This window comes from Polyodon spathula, chromosome 1, assembly GCF_017654505.1.
Source record: "Polyodon spathula isolate WHYD16114869_AA chromosome 1, ASM1765450v1, whole genome shotgun sequence".
NCBI classification, from domain to species: domain Eukaryota; kingdom Metazoa; phylum Chordata; class Actinopteri; order Acipenseriformes; family Polyodontidae; genus Polyodon; species Polyodon spathula.
This window is the reverse complement of record NC_054534.1, coordinates 34,280,009-34,303,142: the sequence shown is the minus strand read 5'-3', so window position 1 is coordinate 34,303,142 and position 23,134 is coordinate 34,280,009. Positions and strand designations below refer to the sequence as shown.

The 23,134-nt window shown below is 35.7% G+C and overlaps 1 protein-coding gene across 2 annotated transcripts; it reads right to left on the bottom strand.

The window, feature by feature from the left end:
- Positions 1 to 712: 712 nt before the first annotated feature.
- On the bottom strand, positions 713 to 18,435 carry pde6b (phosphodiesterase 6B, cGMP-specific, rod, beta). Of its 2 annotated transcripts, none has more exons than XM_041220825.1 (22): positions 17,965 to 18,435; positions 13,297 to 13,449; positions 12,748 to 12,837; positions 12,211 to 12,351; positions 11,531 to 11,605; positions 9,366 to 9,430; positions 9,173 to 9,239; positions 8,691 to 8,738; positions 8,392 to 8,541; positions 8,035 to 8,178; positions 7,500 to 7,565; positions 6,986 to 7,132; positions 6,063 to 6,170; positions 5,499 to 5,608; positions 5,038 to 5,125; positions 4,840 to 4,940; positions 4,036 to 4,143; positions 3,781 to 3,844; positions 3,492 to 3,566; positions 3,121 to 3,204; positions 2,482 to 2,652; positions 713 to 1,284 (listed from the first exon to the last, which is right to left on the bottom strand). In XM_041220825.1, the coding sequence occupies exons 1-22, from the start codon at positions 18,433 to 18,435 to the stop codon at positions 1,261 to 1,263; spliced, it is 2,550 nt and encodes an 849-aa protein (XP_041076759.1). In that variant the 3' UTR covers positions 713 to 1,260. The 2 variants fall into 2 exon arrangements, with proteins under 2 accessions (XP_041076759.1, XP_041076676.1); XM_041220742.1 differs by having other exon boundaries at positions 713 to 1,304; positions 2,493 to 2,652.
- Between the last annotated feature and the right edge of the window lie 4,699 nt (positions 18,436 to 23,134).

Here is a 23,134-nt window from a genome sequence, read left to right as displayed (position 1 = left end):
AAGTTGTTACCTGAAAGATTTAAATTCTTTCTTTCTTTTCAGAATGGAACAAGACACAGTTTAACTGAATAATTCATCACACCCACCTCATCCAAACAAAATGTTCAATCCTGCATATTCCTCATCTTATTTTGAATAAAAAAAACAAATGACAAATTATACTACAGGCACATACCAGGGGTGACAGTAAAATTCTTATGGAAAAAGACTTTACATTGTGAGGGAAATACTTATAACCTACACCTTATTTTACCTAAGGATGAGTTTTTAAAAGTTAACATGTATAATTTATGGTACAGGGTATGAAAAATAAATAAATAAATAATGACTGCACGAAAGCAAAATTCAGCTTCACTATCACTATCAGCTACTACTATTCAGCATCAGCTGGACTATATTTTTATTTATAACAATATAATCTGGATTTTGCTCTAATTAACTGTTTTAAGGTAAAAATATAGGATTTTTAAAAAATATTTTTACCTTGACCAATGATTTAATGAAATGTGACAAAAAAATATAATTAATTTATAGTTTATGTAGTGACCAAAAGTAAAAAAAAAAAAAAAAAAAAAAACAATGCAAAAAATGTGCAAGAGATAATAATGCTGAGATGACCAAGTCCCTGAATTGTTATGATGTGTAGCCTGCATCAGCAAGAGCAACTTTGAATAAATAATTTAAAACAAAAAAGGGGGACCTTAGAAAAAGATAAAACTGCAATAATTCCTGCTTATCGATTCAATCACTTTGAATGTAAACTACTTCAAATTTGGTGTTGCTGAGAATCGTTATAATTTCAGTGTACAGGTTTTACTTGAAAGCGTGGATTTATAAATGATTGTAATTACAAACTTGCAAATGCCAGTGTGCTAGTGAAACTACATCAGTAACCACAAGTAACCAGGCTTCATTCTGAGAGGTCTCATCCTTGACAGGTAGGTTGTAACATTCAACTAAATTGAACACTAAGGAAAGTACACGTTAAATAAATACATTCTTTAGTTTCTAAACCTTTTGTCAGGGCACCTGCCTTCCTCCTCCACCTTACAGGAAATGAAGTGCTGATAAAAATGTAAAACGGAGGGTGCCTGGTCTGATGCTTCAGGTGCCATCTTGACTTCCATAATTCTAACAGACCCTCCACAGGGTTCTGGAGCGGGTTCCACAGTTTGCAGTGAGTACGTTTCCCTGATTCACTCAGCTCGAGGGTCTTTATTGTGCTGGGGAGGGCCTGTGTACCCCAGAGAGCAGCCAGGTTTAGCATATTGAGCAGGTCTTTGACTGTGTTCCTCCACCACCACCTCCTGCAGCTATGGAGCAAAACATCACCACTTATTATTACAGCTGGTTTTTACTATTATAATGTTTTAGACTGAAGGGGGTATTTTCAAAGCATGGCCATTTTATGATGAGTAAATTACCTAAACAACATAACCTGAGCATTGCAGAACATACAATTAAGTAGAACTATAAAATTAGAGTTTTAAACTGTAATTATTTTATGTGTCAGTTCCCAAACTATAACTTACAATGTAAAAATAGCAAAGCTATTCAGGTCCCACAAGGTCTTACAGATATATTCATTCTTTGTCTAATTTTAAATTATCACTTGTAAAAAAAATCTGAACCCTAGAACTTGAATTTCTGGCCAGTTCTATTTAAATGTGGCAAGCTTCCTTATTGGTCAACAGCAGATACCAGCATACATGACAGTTACCTGTTCAATATAATTTGAATGCATGATGGGAAGGCACCTATGAGAGCGGAAGCCTCAGTGGGTTGTATGTGGCTCAGGTGGAACAATTTGGATTAAAATCATACTATTAGCCTGTAATCACCTTTCCTGATTATACCATCTACAGTATGTCATGGAATTTCTTTTAAATTTTTGTTCAAGATATTGATGTGTTATCGTTCAGATATGTGATTGCAAGCAAAATCTTGCTCTTCTTTTTCTAGCAGTTCACCCATTTCAGCTTTCATGTTTGCTACAGTATTACTAGTAAATGTAATCACCAGTAAAGTTAATAATTTGTTACAAAGCATTCAAAAACACTGTTATGCCTCTGCATGTGCTAATATTGATTCATTTCTCAAAGAGTAGTTATGGCATGGATATGTAGCATATTAACTATCTTCCACAGATACATATGTAATTTTCATTTGAGTTACTCTAAATTTACTCCACAGAATGGCATAGAGATTATCATCTTTGTAGTTCCAGCAGCTACAGATGTCCACCTTGCTACAAGAGTTGACCATGTAGGGTAAACTGTCACAGGCAAGCATGAAACAGCTGAGCAAAAGTACTGTTTACAGGGGAGTTTATTATTATTGATATCTCTAACCTCATCACAACTGGATGGGTCAGCATTATTGCAACAGATAGTGCTATAGCAGAAGTTTCTTTTACAGCATGAGTTAAATGGCTGCAGTGTAGAGTCTGTGCAAGTGCTGTAAAAGGACATATAGTGATACGTTGTTCTCACCTTGTGCTTTTGCAGCCTCTGCCTCTTCTTTCTTTTTCTTCTCCTCTTCAATGGCCTTCATTTTCTCATCATAAACCTCAGCCCGTGCTTTCCACTCTTTTCTGTTGTTCAGCAGGCCGTCATACATAGGTAGGATTGCCTCGTGGAAACGGGAGAACTCCTGGTACAAACAGCAATGAAGCAGTGGAGCATTAAAGTCAATTAATACATTGGCCCTTCAACACACCAGGCTCCATACTGTGGATTTTGTTCAAAATTGGGTAAGGGGCTATGACAAGTACATATTAGTATAGGTAAGCTTTTGTTGTAAGAATCAGAATGATCAAACGACAGCTTGAATTAGTTTTTCTTAATAGTAGGCTATTTCATAGGTATAAGTCTAATAGGTCCAAAAATACTCTCTTTTTTTAAAAAAGCACAAAATGGGGATATATTAAAACCTTGCATTAAGACCTAGTAGAGAATAATTTTAGCCAGTAGAGCAGACCTGAACAATTGGCAGCCCAATGAATGTATTAGTACTGTAAGTGTTGATCAGTGCTGGTTTCCATGTGTTTCATCCCATTTGGCGAGTGTAATTTCCGCATGAAACAAAAACTGAGGAGAACCGAATATATGCGTATTATACCTTATACACAAAGGTGCAGACAAAGTCGATGAAACCACACTGTAGCTTCGGGAGTTCTGCTGCCTTGTTTCTATCCATCATAGGCTAGAATCGGCAAAACAAATAGATTTGCCATCAATTTACTGTACATTTTCACTTATGGTTAGCCAATGAAAATAATAATAATAATACTAATAATACTAATAATAATAATCATGTCGTGTACATGTACATCATATATAGTACATAATACGGGTTCTATAATGCCCATTATATATATATATATATATATATATTAAACTAATATATATAATTATATATCAAAGTATATTATAGATATTTATATAAATTATATTAAACTTCCCATAGTATAAAACCATACAGGCACTCACAATGGGCTGCTGATCTAAAACAGTTCTTTCCAAGTCACCCTGTTCCCAGAATTCTGCTGCTACTGAAAGAGCCACCTGAGAAATAAAGACACCATTAGCTTGATTTATAATTTACACCAACTACTGAGGAGAATGTAGCAGAGAGTTATAAAGGATTACAATTAATCAGCGATGAATTTCAAAGTCAAGTATAAGTCAAAACAAAAAGCACTAGTCCAAAAACACCAGATTATCACAGTTCCTTCCAAGATAGCCAGAACTTCCCATACAATAATATTGCTTGACTCACCTTACTCTGGACCTCCCAAGGTTTTGTAATAGCAGATAAGTCACATGCTGTCATCATCATGGCCCTACATAAATACACAAATACAGAGTATGTTGTATATATTAGATGAATTAGAAGTTATATGTTAAAATCACACCAGGAAAGCACTGGTTGGATCTAATGGCCTCCATTTCTTAACGCTACACCAACAGAGCTCCTTGTTTAAAGAAGTAAATTCCAACCACAGTGTGGTTCTCGTTCCTTTCATTAACTTACATTACAATCTCTTTCCTGGTGGTCTCCAATGAGAGGAACTCGACCCATTTGTTGTCATCTTCGTATGTTTTGGACAAATCTACAATTTTCTGGAACATTGTTCTTTTTCTGCAATGTACAAGTAACATAAGGCATTACATTTCATACAATCAGTCTCAAATGAATCTTCCTATAAAATAACATGCTCGGTTTAAAACAGAATCGCATTACAGAAACTGGTTTCAGGCTTAGATACCAATAAAAAAGCCCCTTGATATTGACTTGGGGCTTGGTGGCGCAGTGAGCTACTAGCCTTTCTCTTCTTGACTCTTGTTCATGTCACATGTGAAGTTTGTTTGGTAGTAGGCATAACAAAATCACTCCCCAGTCTGGAATAATTGACAGTGGGCACATGTGTTGACTTTTGAAAACCAAGGAAGACACCAATGGATGATCCTTATAACAGTTTAACAAACTATATCCAACTGAAGACATTGAAAAAGACTTCTAGTCAAAACATTTGTCATTGAATGTATTTAGTTTCTTTTAGTATTCTATCAAATTCAATCTAATGAGATAAGTAATCTATGACTACCTGTTTGTGCCAACCCTGCTCAGTGAATAAATATAATGGTTTCCAGTGCTATACTACCAATCCATAACAACATATGCACCATTATAATATGATGATAAATATTAAAATATTGTTGTTTTGACTAATAATTAAAGAAAAAATGTAAGATCTTAAACCAGGGTCAAAACATGTTCTGATTATAGTGTGCTCTTTTGTTTGTTTGTTTATTGAAGAATGCCATTCACACTTACTTGAAGTAAAGTGCCAAGTCAGTTGCAATAATGGCAATATCCATGAGATGAATCACATGGTCCATCTGCCTCCTGTTCAGGTTTTGGTAAATGTTTAAACTCTGTGGAAAAGTGAAAGGATAGTCTTCCACTGCATTTCAGACAGCTGCACTAAGTGTGTAACAGGAAGAATTGACATGTAATATATACAGTACACACCTCTTCCGAAAGCAAAAATTTGCCAAATTCCAAATGGTGCCTCTCTAGTATTGATGACCCGTGAAGTTTTGCCAGTGGGTTTTGAGATCTGAAAGAAAACATAATTATATTTATTCTCATAATGCTTTATTGGAAATGCAGAATATACTGTATCACTGGATTTCACTAGAGACCTTCCAGTTGCATTAAATACACTGATTTGCATATGATTTCACTCAATTGCCTCAATGTTAAAGCATAGGTTTTCAATAATTGTTTTAGATATCATATGCGCCTGGTTATAAAGTATGGATACTGTAGGTTTATAATAACTCCACAAAGTCTTCAAATCAATTCAAGCAACACACTTAGTAGTAGTGTAATTGTTTCTGAGAGCACAGCAACAAACAACTCTAAAAGAACTTGCCTTAACGAGACTACATCGGCTCTAGTTTTCCATTTCAGTTCTGAAACATACTCACTTCATCTGGTACAGGTTGTTAGTTCCTCTGTGATCGATATCATGCAAGAAACCAGCTGTAATCATAGCCATAACCTCCAAATCTGTGTAATATCGCTTCAGCTTCCCAGTCTGTTGGAAGCAAACATAATATTTTCAATAGCAGTAGCAGAAAAAAATCTCTATATATTTTAGTTTACAGGTTAGAAATAACCATGTAATTAAATTGAAGAACCATTTAATAACATTTCTTAGATGAATACTAACAGTTTATTTATCATGGTTTTACTATTATTTCCATTAAAAATCTAAACATTTAATATTCTGTAACTAGGATGGAACTAACATGGTGACTGCATACCCCACTTAATGTCATTGCTTTAATGTTACCTTACCAGCGAAAACAAAAAAAATGGACCTGTAGTTACTGCAGAAGAACAGGAACAAACAGAGGTATGTTGTTTCCAGCAAAGTTCTGGTTGTTACAACAGGATTATCATTTTTTAAAATAAATATTGGCATTTGACATGACTAGTTTGAGAAAACTAAATAACATGAAAACAATGCAAGTTTATTTCAGGCTTACCGTTAGTAAAGTGAACATGGTTTGTCCAACATTGAAACCATGGCGCCAGTTGTGGTAGGTGATCTTCCTGTAACCTTTACTCACTGAGTACATAAACCGCACCAACACCTACAACAGAAGTCGAGGACATTAAATACAGTAGAACCTCAGAGGTACAAACACTTGGGAATGGAGGATGCTCCTAAGTCTGAAAATGAGTTTTCAATGGTTTTAATTGAACAATGCTAGCCATACTTATATTGTTATGGTCCTAAAATCTTTTAAAAAGTTACTATAACAGGAAGGTTACCATGTTCAATTGAAGTTACCATTGTAGGAAAAACACATATTTAAATGTCCAGGAAAACATGTGTTAACCTAGTGCTTGTTTTTAGTTTATTTTAAACAAAATGCATTCATGCATCTTGCTCATTCAGCCTTCTTTGTCTTGGGGGGAAAAAAAACAAAAAACAAAAAAAACCTTTATTTAAAACCAAAATTTACTAGTAAAGTTGCCTGTACTTGCTTTGAAATCTGCTTCACTTTTGTCTGGATAGATTTTTTGGTGCAGTTATGTTATCTGGTTGCATTATTATGTTTTTCAATTGCTTTAAAAAGGCTAATACAGGGAAGTGTCAGTGATCTCTTCAGTTCTCTGCATGGCATATTTGAGTGATTGCATACTTCTGGTTGAAATTGGGGGGTTCAGTTGACCGGTCAGTTTGTAAGTTTGGTGTTTGTACCTCTGAGGTTCTACTGTAGGTGAATTGAGGGCTAAATACTTAGATTAAACAGTCCCTGGTATAGAGCATTTGTTAAGAATAGTATTTGTATATAAATGCATATTCACTTAGAGGTAAACCATCAGTTCCCAAAATAATTGAGTCGGTTAGCATTTCCAAAACGAATTACAATACATAGTATTGTTGTAATCCACTGCATACCTCTTGAGGAATTTGGAACTTTTTCACCACCCCAACCTCGTAGTACATCTGGATACCACACTTGACCAAGTCCAGTTCTGTGCAGTCAAAGTCTGAGAAGTGAAACTCGTAAATCTCAAATTTGGTAGGTCCGGGAAGTTCCTTTTTCTGTAAACAGTAAATCCAGTATAATTGTAAATCTAGAAAAACTACTCACTTCTAAATCTTTGTAGTCATCTTTGTATTACTTTAGTATAAATACATGTTAATTTGGATTCATATGTTGTTTTTTTCTGACTTTATGTGAACGAAAAGACACATATTTGCCCATTTTCCCATTGGAAATAGTGATATTTTGAAATATCACTGTCCTGGTCACAAAAGCAAAGTTTGTGGGGAATAATAGCCATTTTCTATACTTTTGAGGCATAAGCGATTAGGAAATAACACTTACTACCCAGGTACAAAAATTGTGTTACATAGTGTTATGATTATTACTGCGAGAAGGTACAATATTTTCATAGATTCTCCCTACCAGGATGCTGGCAATTTCATCCTCCTCACATTCTGAAGGCTCTTTTCCATAGACCTCTCTTGTTTTCTGTATGATTGTAAAGAGTGAAATTACCATTGCATTCCAAGGACAGAAAAAAATAGATAAATAGAAAAGCTTTCTTTCTCCAAGTCAACAGTACCAAGTGTACCTCCCATAACTACAAAGATTAAAAGTTTGCTAGTCTGGGAGCTTTGTTAAAAAATAAACTTGTTATTGGATACATGTCCATTGTGCAAAATTGAGAACACTAATTATTATTATTTGTTTATTTAGCAGACGCCTAAGGCAAGGCGACTTACAGAGACTAGGAGGTATGAACTGTGCATCAGCTGCACAGTCACTTACTCAAGGTATCACATGAAAGATGGAGCACAAAGAGGTTAAGTGATTTGCTCAGGGTCACACAGTGAGTCAGTGGCTGAGCCAAGATTTGGACTGGGGACCTCCTGGTTACCTTTTCTTTAACCGCTGAACCACACTTAATTATAGTCATACTGTCTCTGCCATTACCTACCAAAATATTTTGGATTTCATCATTGCGGCATTTCACGTGGTAGAGAACCATGTCTTGAGCAATGTCTTTACGATTCTCCAGCCTGTTCATCTTGTCGTAAGTGTCTGTGTTGAGTACTGACCAGCCGAGGAACTGAGTAAGAGACTGAACCAAAAGGAAAAAAAAAAAAAAACGAGTCACGGCAATGTTATATCAATGAAAGTGTTCACTTGTGAGTCTATGGTAACATTTCTGAAACTTCATGTTTTTTCAATTGCTTTAAAAGGCTAATACACGGAAGTGTCAGTGATCTCTTCAATTCTCCTCTGCATCGTCTATTTGGATGTACTAAAGGATAGCAAAATCAGTCTACTCTACCTCCATGAGTGTTTCATCCTGTTCATCAAAAGGCTTGCCATCTTTCCTGTTGTAGAAAGTGGCCACACCAACAATTTCTTCTTTCTTATTCACGATGGGCAAAGACAGGACATTCTTGATTGTCCAACCACTGTCATCCAGCGGTTCACTCTAAAGGGAGAGGTGCACATGGTTACTGTGGGTTTGAGTTAAACAAACTACTAGCCTGCTTACTATGAAGCTCCAACAAACATACTCATGCTTCTTTTCTCATATAATGCATTCACATTTCTGTCATAGGTTCAACGAAAGCTTTTTACCTGAAATTTAAACATTTCTTCTGAAGGTGCGTTCATAAGGTTACAGATCTGAAAGACAAAACATATGTTATCGACATTTACCAAGAAAACAGACATTAAAAGATAGTGTTTCCCTCCAAAATTTCACAGAATTATGACAATTTGTAATTTCATTTTAGTAGATACCTCTTCATCGAATAAAAAAAAAATCTCTGTAATATGAAATTAAGAAATATGAATAACCATGTTGGCCAAATATGTTTGTGACATTACATATCTTATTACAGCTATAGTATCTTTCATAGATTTCTATCCTACAATAATGCAGAATATTGTCTTTTCAATTGAGCCCAACACAAGTCGTTCTGAAGACCATAGCGTACTTTTGGATGTATTTTGGGCAAATACAATGGTTCCACATGCAAACTGATTCCCAACGCATTAAAAAAGTTACATTGGTCCAATACATACACATGTTTATTATAGAATGTACAGCAACTTACAAAACCACTTTCTGCAACGTATGTAGGTAGTCCGCTAGCGAGTGCCCAGTGATCTGATGTGGGATTCCTGAAAGCAACATAACAATGAATAACGTGTTCTGCTGTCCAAGATTCAAAATGATACTGACAAACACTAGCTGAAGGTTAGATACTGTAGATACATGTTTATCCAGATTTTTAAACAGGCACCTACGGAATAACTTTAATGTCCTCTTTTCCATGGAGAATATAGTCAATTACTTTGTAGAAGATGATTTCCTGAAAAAGAAGAAACCGGTCTTATTTTTATTTTTTATTATTTATTCTTAAAAAAAATGATTGATAACAGATACAGTGTGAGATTGCGATATATTACATAGAATAATATGAAATGGCATGATATAATACAATGTTTATTCTCCCACTCTTGTGGGAGTGTGAAGACATTGTCTAGTTTTCAGAAATCTGACAAGTTCTGATAAAACTCAAAATAACTCAAGATTTTTTGTGGCTTATCAGCCCTCATCATAATTTGGTAGTTGTAAAGTTTACAATACATTTACCTTCCTTTCCCATTGTTTACTATGTGTTTATATGACATATATTTTGGTAGCATGGACATTTCCTGAGCCTTGGTGTTACTATATAATTACATCATATAACAAAATGTTGTTTTCAAGGTGATGTAATTACACAGTAGTACTATTTACCATGTAAGAGTCAGAACCAATGGTAATTACCCAGTTTTATATTGTATGTCTATTCATGACCTGTATTCTAAAGTTCTACCAAAACTTCTTAGAAAGATCACTAACACTTTGAAAAGTTTATTTTTCAAAATTAACATCAATTTGTGTTCTTTTAAATGTAATGCTCATGAAGGTGAAGGCCAATGGTAATTAGTTGCCCAAGAGGTTCCCACCTAAACATGTCTTCTCAATCAGTCCAGGGCTTCTTTCCTTTTGATGTGGAGTAATGTTCATTAAGTTCATGGGTGCAATGTTGACACTACCAAATTTTTACATTTCTAAATTCAGCTAAATACATTTTTTTAAAATGAATTAATGTATTATTTTTTTTTATTTACAGGGCTATAGAAAGTCTACAGCCCCTTTTCAAAATTGTCAACTTTTGTTGCCTTATAGCCTGGAATTAAAATGCTTTAAAATATTTTTTTTTTCATTTATCTACACATCCTACCCCACAACTTCCAAGTTAAAAAAATATTCTAGAAATTTGTAGAAAATTATTTAAAAATAAAAACTGAAATAGCTTGGTTTGATAAGTTTCCACCTCCCTTGTAATAGCAATGCTAAATAAGCTCAGGTGTAACCAATTGCCTTCAAAATCACACACCATGTTAAGTGGCCTCCATCTGTGTCAAATTGTAGTGATTCACATGATTTCAGGATAAATCCAGCAGTTCCTGTAGGTTCCCTCTGCTGGGTAATGCATTTCAAAGCAAAGAATCAACCATGAGCACCAAGGCGCTTTCAAAAGAACTCCGGGACAAAGTTGTTGAAAGGCACAGATAAGGGGAAGGCTATAAAAAAATATCAAAGGCCTTGAATATCCCTTGGAGCATGGTCAAGACGATTATTAAAAAGTGGAAGGTGTATGGCACCACCAAGACCCTGCCTAGATCAGGCTGTTCATCCAAACTGGATGACCGAGCAAGAAGGAAACTGATCAGAGAGGCTACCAAGAGGCCAATGGCAACTTTGCAAGAACTAATGGCCAAGACTGGTCAAAGTGTGCATGTGACAACAATATCCCAAGCACTCCACAAATCTGGTGTGTATGGTAGAATAGCAAGAAGCAAACCATTACTCAAGAAAGCCCACCTTGAATCCTGTTTGAAGTATGCAAAAAAACATTCAGGAGATTCTGCAGCCATGTGGCAAAAAGTTTTGTGGTCTGACAAAATTAAAATGAAACTTTCTGGCCGAAATGCAAAGCATTATATTTGATGCAAACCCAACATGGCGCATCACCCAAAGAACACAATCCCTACTGTGAAGCACGGTGGTGGCAGCATCATGTTATGGGGATGTTTCTCTTCGGCAGGGACTGGGGCACTTGTCAGGATAGAAGGGAGAATGAATGGAGCAAAGATAAGTAGATAAGTTCTGTAGATAAGTAGATAAGTGGAAAAAAATCCTCATTTAAATGCATGAAACGCTGAGGCACTGACACAACAAAATGTGAAAAAAGTTCAAGGGGGTGTAGACTTTCTATAGGCACTGTACCTAATAATGTTCTTGCATATGCCATGGTATAACATAGTAGTTCTTTATGACAGCAAAACATTTAAGAACTGTGAATGGTTTTTACAGACTTGTACACTGTACAATCTAAATAAATTAATTGTACACTTACCCTCCCATCTGGTGTCTGAGGTCCGGAGTATGGTGGAACTTCACCCATTAGGATAGGCCACAGGTCAAAGAATTCCTATACAAGACAAAACAGGTACACAAATTGTGAAGATAAATTCATTCTCATTCATGTTATTACAACATACACATGACAGAATCACAGTTGTACAACAAAGTACCTGCACCCTACAAAGTTCATATTATTTAAATAGCTTAGAAACATATTTATATAAATGTAACTTTAAAATAACAGCTACAACTGAATATGTCCCTCATTTTGAAGCAAGGGCAGAATCATGGGCAAATTCCATAGAGAAAAATAGAGTTAATTGTATAAAACTAGCAAAACAAAAACCAAAAAACCAACAACTCTAATATTAATTGTACTGCCCTCTCCTGGATCTATGTTGTTTATTACTAGTTTTATACTTTTTACTTTAAATTGTTTTACTCCTGACAGATAATTTGGCTTTTGTCTTTTCATGATAAATTACTTTTTGACCTCACCTGCTTTATTGACTTTTGAATGCTTTGGCACAAAACCAAAGTGTTCCATATTGACAGATTCTAACATTTACATGCTGCCATGAAAATTCACACAGCTGTAATAAATGAAGCAATCCACTGCTGCAGTTGTCAAGTTGTAAAGGTTTTATAGAGAATCAATAGAAGCTGACGTACCTTTTCCTTTGTCATGTCCAGCAGCCCTACTGAGTATCTGTCACAGTTTAGGTATGCCCTCACCGTGTACAAGGCTTTGTGAAACTGTCTCTCAATATCTGTCAACTCTTCAAATACCTTGTTAGCAGACCACAACAGAACCTATGAACAATTAAAAAATAAATAAATAAATAAATAAATAAATAAATAATCTGATTGACACTGGTACAATATTTGCATTGATCACATTGCAGGAAGTATCTGTCAATAATTTCTTTTTTTATTTATTTGTGCGCCTGGGTCAGTAAACTATTGCACTTTTTTACAGTTTAATCACTGCTTTTAACTATTTTGGCTTCCACAACCCACCCAGCTATTTAAGATTTTTACATCTGTACATAACCATTAACTGATTGAAACTAGTAATTGGACTTGTCAAACCATATAGCCTAGATTACACAAAAAAGTCCTGCTGTATAAATATATACATTACATAAAACATAGATGAACGTCTGGCTCTAGAGGCACTTCCACTACCCTTGTACCAGCAATATTCACCTGTCCTTTACGTGTCTCACAGTTGTGCAGGTAACTCAGGTGATAGATTTTGAGGTTTAATGAGGCAAAATTTAAATACTTCAGAAAAAGCTGCGTGAAAAAAAGGAAAACATTGTTGTTACAAAAAAACTTTTATGCCATGTTTCCATCTGCACCACGAGTCTGCAAAACAAGATCTCATCTTGGGATCCACTGTTTCCATTTGATGTCACTCAATAATTTTTTCACCTTCCTCCAATATTTCCCTGTTGTAAAATCATCTGACAGCCCTTATTAACAGTCACATTTAGGTTCCTTCACATTGAATGCATGTTAGTTAACTTCCTCTATCAAGAGACTACTTTCTGCCTACCCACAATCTTAACTGGGGATGAAGAAACCTCAATTCAAGTGGTTTTATCTGCTGCTGATGGAAACGAACAGAACTAATTTCAAATCACCTTGATATTGGTCGCAATGGTAGATGGGAACGTGACCTTGGTGGTCTATAGGGTCCAGGGTTGGGAAGCACTGACCTAACCCATAGTCTGAACTGGACTCCGTACTTACATCTTCATCCTCCTGAGAGAAGCCAGAACCCTCTCTCTTGTTCACAGCCATGATTACTGCCACAATATCTTTGCCATTCATGATGGGAGTAGCCAGTATGCTTTTTGTTTCATAGTTTGTGAGGGTATCCACAAAAGAGCTGAAGTGGCTGGACTGGTTTAAAAAAAAAGAAAATCAGTTAAGTTCCGTATGAAACTACTATGTACAGGATGGATTTCATACGAATGATTTATTGTCCTGCTGCCACTGGGTTGGGAATATGCAGGTTGGTATATCTGGGCCTGAGTGTTGCTTGTTGGGCTCAAGAGTTGTCAGAAAGCAACAGCCAGTAAGTTATTTTTAGTTCATTTAAATTGTGCAAAATTGTGCCACTAGGTATTTAACCACTGAGGGCATCTGTAATAAGTGCTGTCACAGTCAAAAATATTGGCACCCTACACTTCATATAAGATAATTCAAGAAAACATGTTTAATACAAGCATTTACTAAACATCAGCCGTTAATTAATGGCAAATACCTCATACAAAGTTCCTGGTAAAAAAAACCAAAAAACAAAAGCTCTTAATCAATCAATTTCAATTATGTGTTCATGACACAATGGTTTGGTATTTTGTGTGTCGTCCTTTTGCTTATATTATGGCTTTCAGACATGTTAGACATCTTGGTGAAATCAGGGCCCATTCTGTCTTGCATATTTCCTTCAGCTCAGACACATTGGATACACAATGCTTGGCTACAGCTTTTTTTTTCAGATCAGTTGAAAGCATTTCTATTGGATTGAGATCTGGTGATTATGAAGGTCATACCAGAACTTTTATCTTTATTTTCTTCAAGAATTCCAGAGTTGACTTAGCTGTATACTGTGGGTCTTTGTGGGGTTGAAAGACTAAATGTCTGCCAATCAGCGTATGACGGCACCATTGTCATGTTTTGATATCATGATCAAACGTTTAACAGAAGCAACAAGGTTTTCATACTATGGTCCATTTTTGGGGAAAAGTTCTATTTTATTCTCATTGGACCAGAGAATTTTTTTGAAGAATGCTTTCAATTCCTGTTCATGTTTTGGCTTATTTAAAAGAGTTTGTTTTATGAATTGTCTTTAAAAGTGGATTGTAGTGAGGTCTACATGTATACAACTCCTCTTTGTTCTGTGTCATTGTGCACTATTGTGTCTGATGATCCTAAATATTTATTTAACTCCTTGGCTTTTTATCTTGGATTTTATTTAGCTACTCTGAAGATTCTCCTACCTGCTGTATGCGTAATCTCTTCTTCTTCCATATTCCTTTGCTTCTGCTATGAGTGCTTTTCTCAAATGTGAGTCCAACTCTTTTGTCTTGACCATCATCTGCTGTTTTGCCAAAAACATTATTCTTCAACTGGCTATTAATTTTCTAAAGCAGCTTAGTTACTGTGTAATGGTTTTCAATCAATGAATATATTTTTAAAATTAGTTCTATTAAATGTTTACAGACTTGTAATGTAAAGGTGCCAATACTTTAGTCATGAATAAATATTTGTAATGACTTCAGTGCTTTTATTTTATTTTATTATAAATATTGTTTGTTAAACTACCCAAATTGTGTATTTTGGTCTTTGTTGTATTAATTAGTGGCTAATGTTCACTAAATGCTTCTACTTAGTATGTTTTCTTGAATGATCTTGTATCAAGTGTAGGGTGCCAATACTTTTGTCTGCGACTATCTTCCACATTGCAAACTAAAATAGTCAACAAAAGTTTCTTAATAAATACATACTTCACAAAACGTGTTCAATAATACATTTAGAAGTCTTAATATGATGCCTACTGTAAAAGGGGCGTTCAATTTACAGATACAACCTGAGACTGCTAGTATCTACAAATCAAAGGCTATGAGTTTTCAATAAGAGTTATCAGCAATACAAAGTACATGCTAGATAAACCCTTGATATCTTTGGTGGAATGGACTGCAGTCTGAGGCCATTTCCGTGTCACTTTCACTTGATCCACGTGGTGATTCTATTTTGGCAGGGCTTACCAAAATCTTCCATGCAGTGGATTCCAAATACTGCTACAGTTTAACTTTAATAGTCATGTAAAAATAACATTACTCACTCTTGTCTTTCCAATGTTTTTCCTATCAACAAATTGACTGAATTCTGAAATAACAGAACCATTTTTGTAAAAGTTTCCTGAATCATCCAAATCATGGTTTGATGATTGCGTAAAGCTTGTTGTATATATTTCTAAATAACACACACACACACACACACACACACACACACACATATACATATATACATATACACATACACACATACATATATATATATATATATATATATATATATATATATATATATAATAATAGACCGGTTAGACATTTCAGTGTTGGGACTGTATCAAAAAATATAGAGTGGTAGGATGAGCAAAAATGTAGGTGCAAAATATAGATGGACAGATAGACACACACACATAAATCTCCAGAATCTGATGTTCGCAATAACAGACTATTGTAAATAATCTTAATACCAAGACAACTGGATAAACGGCTCTCCAGATATAGTGTGACGAACACATACAGGTACATACAATGCATGCAACCACCTATTATATCCCCTTAGTGGGGTATTTTATCGATAGCCGGGGATAATGTCATGCCTTGTCATTACAAAACAGTGGAAAATAGGCCTGTCTAGTAAATCATCTTGTTTTACCTGCAAAACCTAAGAAAGAGACAAAAGTTCAGCCTGTGATATCGGTTCCTGACCAACATGGCCACCACTTATCCCTGAGTTTGACTTGTGATAGTTACATTATACCCTGGGAATGAGTTCCTCTTTCTCAAATCCTACTCCTACTCCAACACAACATAAACATAAAATTCCATTAAAAAATATACAGGCTAATAATTCAATTCAATATTGTGTCTGTTTTTTTTTTTATAAAGCAACACAACTTACAGATAATTATTCCTAATGGAATTTTAGAATGGCAATGCACCCCAGGATGCAGCTTGTGCAATTACTTTAAGAAGCCCAGTATAGTGTGCTAATATACAACAATGATATGTTGCTTAGATTGGCATGCTAACATTTTGACTGCTATACCGAAAATATTCATTGTCAGTTTATGGCCTTGGTATAGCTGTATGGCAACTTAAAATGTTAGTACCCCGGATGAGTGGAAAAGTAGCTTCACTCAATAATCAGTATAAACAACAGGAAGAATACATTAGTTAACTAATTCCATATCAATACCAAGTTGCCCTTACAGCAGTACTATGCTGCTAGTACACTAACTTCATATTGGTAGCAAAATTAGTATTATTATACACAGCAGATGGAAAATAGTGATGTTAAAAGGACACTGTATACCGTATACAATTTTGGAATATTTAATGTCTTATCAGTTTAATTTCTTACTATTTCAGTTCTGTTTAAGCCTCTATTACAGTTTCTGGTTATAGTTCCAGGCTTACAGACTAGTGTCCTTTTTATACTACAGGGGCTGCTTCTGAAAATAGAAGCAAGATTCTAGAAATTACTACTAGGAGTCTTCAACTGTATGCCCCTCTGCAACTATGAGTTTACACACTGTATTTCCCTTGTCTATTGGCAGCCTATCTTGTGTATTTAGTCAACCTTTGTTGACCCAGTTGCTCAGGTATAGCTTGAAGAAAAGTAATCCCAGATATTATAACTGGGGGGCAGGGGATGTCAGAAATAAATGAGATTACACCAATAGGATTGTAATGATCTCAATATATGTTTAAATACTCTATATTCTGCTGCAGTAGTCAATGATGTTTACACAATATAATTCTGCCAGATATATCAGCATATCTCATATGAAGAATTTATGGAACAGAAAGTAACAAATAAAAAATAGGGATCAGTATCGTCCTGCTAATATAACAAAAAGGTTTAATGATCATATTTTCATTTATGCTGGGTAGAAGTTAGTATTTTGGGGACATTAATACAAATCTATTTGTCATATTTTCCCCAATTAAAAAATATTTAACAAAATGTTCAAGCTGTTCTGTATACATCTTTCAATGTACCACTTCCCATACTTTCTATTCTTTAACTGTCTTCAGTACTTTTCTTTAATGTATTAATAAAGAATGTGGATGCTTGAATAAACTCCTTAGTTCCAAAAGAAGGCTCATGGATTGTTGTTGAGGTATATGGGAAAACTTGCCAAATGTTATTTACGTTACAATTTTAATAACATTTGTTCTGGTTTAAAAAATGTTTAGATTATACAACAGGTATTGCAAATGGTCATCAAGATGATTTAGGAACATTACGACACTTAACATTTACCAAAAGATGACCTGTAGCAAGGACCCCTGTGTAACCAAAAAATTAAAACAATCACAAATGTCTTACATTTGGTAATCTACAGTATTGCTTCTAAAATATAACTTTAACTGTGACCACCTACTTGCCACTGTTGTTTAAGTAACAAGAATCAAGATAAACCACATATCTATACAAATAGATATTTCCATGTTATATTTTACATGTCTGCTTTTTGCTGAGATTACAACTAGCACAGTAACCTGTTCTTTCACTCTCTGAAACACACCACTATATTCCAGTGGGAAAATACTATTTCATAGTTACAAAAGGGCAGCTTGTTGGACCCTATCTCTTTTGTTTTAAACCAAAACCTACCTCTTTGACATCTTTGATGTTTACGGTTTTCTTGGTTTGGGCAACGTTTCCCACTACGCCCATATCCAGAGGGAAGACAATTTCTGAATCTGGCTGGACCAGACAATCGTCCAAATCTGCATCATTATTGACATTAAAGAGCCTGGTGGCCAGCTCAGCTATGCCATTCCTTTGGCGGTACATAAAGAGACTGCATCTGTCTGCATGGATGAGGAAGCTGATCCTCTTCAGCGTCTTGAAGACAACTTTTTCCATATTGATGCTTTCCTGCATGTCTCGAATGAGCTCGAAAAGAATCTCGCTCTCCTCCACCTGACTGAGTTCCCTGAAAGATGTAAAATCCACCAGGGGCTCAGCCCTGCCTAGGACAGTGGAAATAGCCTCAGGTCTCAGCTTTTTGTCAAAGTACTGCCGGGCAAAAGACAGGTTTCCATCAAGGAACTGCTCCACATCTTCCTTGCTGATGCTCATTGTTGACTTTGGCTTTTTCAGCCCAGCCCTCCACTATTTTATCAGAGTTGATTCCAGATTATTATTTTTTATTATTTATTATTTTTTTCTTCAAGTAAAACCCTGAAAAAAAAAATTAAAGGGTATATTCCGTGGGCGACAAACAATTTGAAAAAAGATCCCAAAAAAGACACAGCTCTAAATCCTGGCACCTGCAGGTAAAGGTGCTGGGGCAAGCACAGACTGATCTTACTGTCATCAGCAAGATATTTTCTTAATTATGTTGAAGGTGAACCCAAGCTCGAGCAGATCTTCTCTAGCAAAACTGATCAGGTGATCTGTCCCAATGCTGATAACCAATCTAAAAGGCACAGTTAGTTCCTGAATTTACCTGCAAAACTATTATTTAAATTTTCTTTTGATTTACATTCATTCACAAATACCATGCTTCCATGAATTTAATTTTCTTTCATGGCTCCCCTTACACAGCTGCCTTGGCACAGGTCACAAGCTCGTTGAGTTCTTATTTAAAAACACACTCCTTACTCCTAATCCCTATTAACTTGGTGACTATCTGATTACATCAGCACCAATAACGGTAGGGCTAATTTGCAGCGGCACCCCTTAATAATTACAGCTGCAGTTCTGCTTGTTTAAGTATTCAGTGTAAAATGTACATAAAGAAAGTCTAAATGAGTTTACATTACTTTTTAGCCACTGAAAATACAGAATGGCTTTACAGCATGGTCTTTTGGATATGCTGTTATAAGCCACTGCATACAGATCCCGGTAGCAATAGGAGTGTGTTATGGGGAAACTCCAGACATTTAATCAAATACATAACTTCACTATATGGCTAACCATGGTTGTAAAATTGTAACTCATAACATATAAGAAGAAAATTTACGAATGAGAGGAAGCCATTCAGCCCATCCTGCCGATATGTCTCTGCAAGACCTCTAGAGGACAATGATTAAACTGATTAAATCATTCCAGTGCAGCAATAAGAAAATGTAACATTTCATTAATGCACTCAGTCCATTAACCCACTGCAGAGACAAGAGAGACAATGGCTTTTAGGAGTTAAAGACTTCTTATAAAAAATAAAACAATTCCAAATGAGGAGACAATTTTTCTATGGCTTTTCTGGAGAGTAAAATATATATTAAATACTTTTACTAAGGATAAAGATTTTCAACAAAAATGATGTTCATGCTGTACCGTTTATTGAATGGCTGATAGTTTAACCTGTGTAAATGATGCATAACAAACATAAGGTTCATAAAGACGCTGATAATAATGGAAAGTGCAACAACCTCCAAACAAAGTCATGTAGAAATTGATGAAATCATGAAGAAATCATGAACACATTTTTAAAGAGTCCCTTCCTCTATGCCTCTAAATCCCACTAATCAGACACTGTACACTTTGTTGTGGAAGCTGGGCCCATTATTGGGGTCCTGGAGCTCCTGCAGTCCTGGGTTGTACTGGATGGGCTGCTGTCACCCTCTGCAGCATGTGGACGCTTGAGTAAACCTGTTATAAGATTAGGTACAGAGGAAGGTTTATAGATTGCTGCTGAGGTATCTGGGAAATCTTGCCTAATGTCATTTATGTTACAATTTTTATGACAATTGTTCTAGTTGAAAAATGTCCAGATTATTCAATAGGTATTGTCCAAACAGTTTACATTTACCAAAAGATCCCTGTGTAACCTTTGACAGCCAAAAACGAAAACAATTACACAAGTCTTACATTCGGTAATATGTAACAAAACAGTGGTTCTTCTTGAAAGTATGCATATTATTTTACAAAGTTTGGCTTCAGGAGAAATCGTTGGGATTGCTGCTGGATCCAATAACAAAGACGTACATAGGTATGAACATGGGGGTCCTCTGTGTCTGGAGTGCAGAAAGTGGCTTGAATCTTCAAATCTTGTTTGCACTAAGTGGCTGAGTTCTATCACCACTAATTAAACATGTCTTTAAAAAAAATGTTGCGCAAATATACAAGCATGCTTTTTTTTTTAAATAATAAAAAATAACTATCAAATAAGAATGTTAAACAGGGTTTACTAAGAGAGTTTACCCTTTTAAGTGTTATACAGCATTTAAAATAATGGACCCTCAATTATCCTACATTAATTTTGTAGCTATCATTTTATATTAGCTAATTACCATAATAAATAGAAATTAGTTTTACCTATACAAAGGTGGGAAATATTTATATAGCTTGCCAATCTTATTTTCTTGTCCACAACCCTGTATGGCCATCCCAGGAACCATCAACTTTCTACAAGAAGTCCTTGTCCGTGTACAGTTGGTCACGGAGCTACACCACTCCATCATCTCTGAGCATGCTACTAACCCACATGTCACAGGTCCCTGCCTGCCTCCTCTCCTCACAATGGCACCTTGAGGCAGACAAGTCTGAGTTTGTTGCTCTCCTCCAGGCTCTCCATCCGCTCTGTACCCTCAGGTGGCCAAAAAGGACTCTCCGGGAGCCTGCACCCACTAAAACTTGTAGATTCAGGCCACTACTTGTACTCTTCCTCTTTCTCATCTGTGGCATGACTGACTACTCCCCCAAGACGTACTTCCCTGAAAAAAAAGAGACATCACTGAGGACGAAGGCCAAAGCAGTATTCACAGACCTGCCTGAAGTGTGTGTCACCCCAGGCACTTTTACCTGAGAACAGGTTTACTATCCTACTCTTTCCAAGCTGTCCGCATGGCCCTGTTGTTCTTCACAGCATACCCCTCCATACTAAACTAACCACCTGACTCCAGTCCCCTTTGACTGCTGTCAAGACCCAGCTACCAATGTCACTTTGTCCTAAACCCACCCAAAGAAACTGAATAACAGAAAAACTATAGGGATGAATTTATGCTTCAGACAATCACCCAGAGTCCTAAATTTGCCACATTGTCTTATGGGGGCTACTCCCCAGAATTACTACAATACATTTGCCTGATATGTTGGTCACATGATGTGACATATGATCCACTAGACCTATATAAGCTGTGTGAGTGTTGTGTGCAACTTTTCAGGAACTATCTCGGGACTTCAAAAGGGGAATAATAGTGAGTGCCCATGCAACTGGCTCATCCCTCAATGCTGTAGCTACATTGACTAATGTGTCCATCAAAGCAGGTCCTGACAGATCGTGTCTGCAGACATGCACAACATATATGTTACAAGAACAAACAGGCTATAATGACCATAATCACAGATACCTTCAAACTGGACAAAAGACAACTGTTACTGCTAAACAACAGTTATCAGAGTTATCTTATCAAAAGTATTATTCTTTTCATTCAGATTCATTGTGTTTCAGAAATCACATCCTACCGCCTATAAAAACCCATAAGTTTAAAGTACCACTGTGGTCACTAGAGGGCACCCAAAACTAACATTTAAAGAAATAATATCCCACAAGCATGACGCTGTTGGGTTTTGAAGTTGCAGCACTGGTAAAAGCAGAATGCCTGGGTTTTTCTTTTTTTTTTTTTTTTTTTTTTTTACTGCTGATTTGCCTGTGGAAAGTGGGAACTTGTCTTTGATTTATTGTACATTTATAAAGGTGTGACCTGATTCACAAGTTTTACTTTCACGTTTTCTTTTAGTAATATTCATTCAGTTTAATTCCTAAGCGAAAGAGATTTGTAGCAACATGAAACAAGCCTAATGTAATTGGTATGATACTAATTACAACAGATTCATATTTGGTGTGTGTATTAATGTTACAATCTACTGTACTCTTTTGGTCCTCCCCTTACAATCCTCTCTTTAGGTGAGTGGTGCACATTCCACTGCTGTAGGTCAGATAGTCTGCGAGTTAACTTGACCAGACCTCCACACAGTTTAGCACAGTCGGCATGTATTTTGTAGTTTAATATGAATGCTGCAATTTCTTTCAATTTCTTAGATTAAACCACACTTCACCTGATGGAAGCCTGTCTATGTGAATTACAGCCAATTAAAAAAAAAAACAATAATCAGCATTCAATATTATGTTTGTATAATGCTGCTGTTTAAACAGATATGTCTACCTGCTGTAAAACTGATATGACATGCTACTACATTCAACCAGTGCCACTGGACACTAACTGCTCAGTACAATCTTCCAGGTCATTGTGGTATTTGTAAGGATTATTCAGCATTACATTATGTAAGTAGTTTTGACCTTATATAGCCTTTGTTCATCAGCAAACCAATTTATTTCAAATAATTTCATATTTCAAAAGCATTCATTTCCCAAATATTGGGTTCAGTGAGATTAAACTGATATATAAAAGTCAGTTTTAGGTTAATCAATGAAGAAAGAAAGAATTTAAAAAGGTTTCATCTAAATAAAACTCATTGAGATGAGACATATCATTTAGCAGAGTTCATACACTCCGATATTAAGAAAAAAAATCTCTCCTAATCCCATTAAATCCAAACACATATATATACCGAGCATCAAAAGAAACTTATCAATATTATTTTCGAAAAAAAATAAGGTATGTAAATGATGGCCATTGACGAAATATGTTTGGTTTCTTTTTAATCACTTGATCATTCATCCTTGACCATGACACGCTTGAATTAGAGAGACAGCTGATTGGACACTGGATATGGATTTCAGCTGTTGAATTGCAAGCAATAAATTAAATCACAGAAAAAAAACAATATGCCACGTCTGTCAAGAGAGCAGCACCTTCGAGGAATTGGCATG

What these genes read in the sequence shown, in the direction of transcription:
- pde6b (XM_041220742.1), bottom strand. Translation starts at nt 18,435, where the DNA reads ATGAGCATCAGCAAGGAAGATGTGGAGCAGTTCCTTGATGGAAACCTG. An exon ending in TCTCTCAGGAGGATGAAGAT is followed by an intron (nt 12,838 to 13,296) that starts GTAAGTACGGAG and finishes TTTTTCACGCAG; the next exon opens with CTTTTTCTGAAGTATTTAAA. An exon ending in CCATGTTCACTTTACTAACG is followed by an intron (nt 5,609 to 6,062) that starts GTAAGCCTGAAA and finishes TGCTTCCAACAG; the next exon opens with ACTGGGAAGCTGAAGCGATA.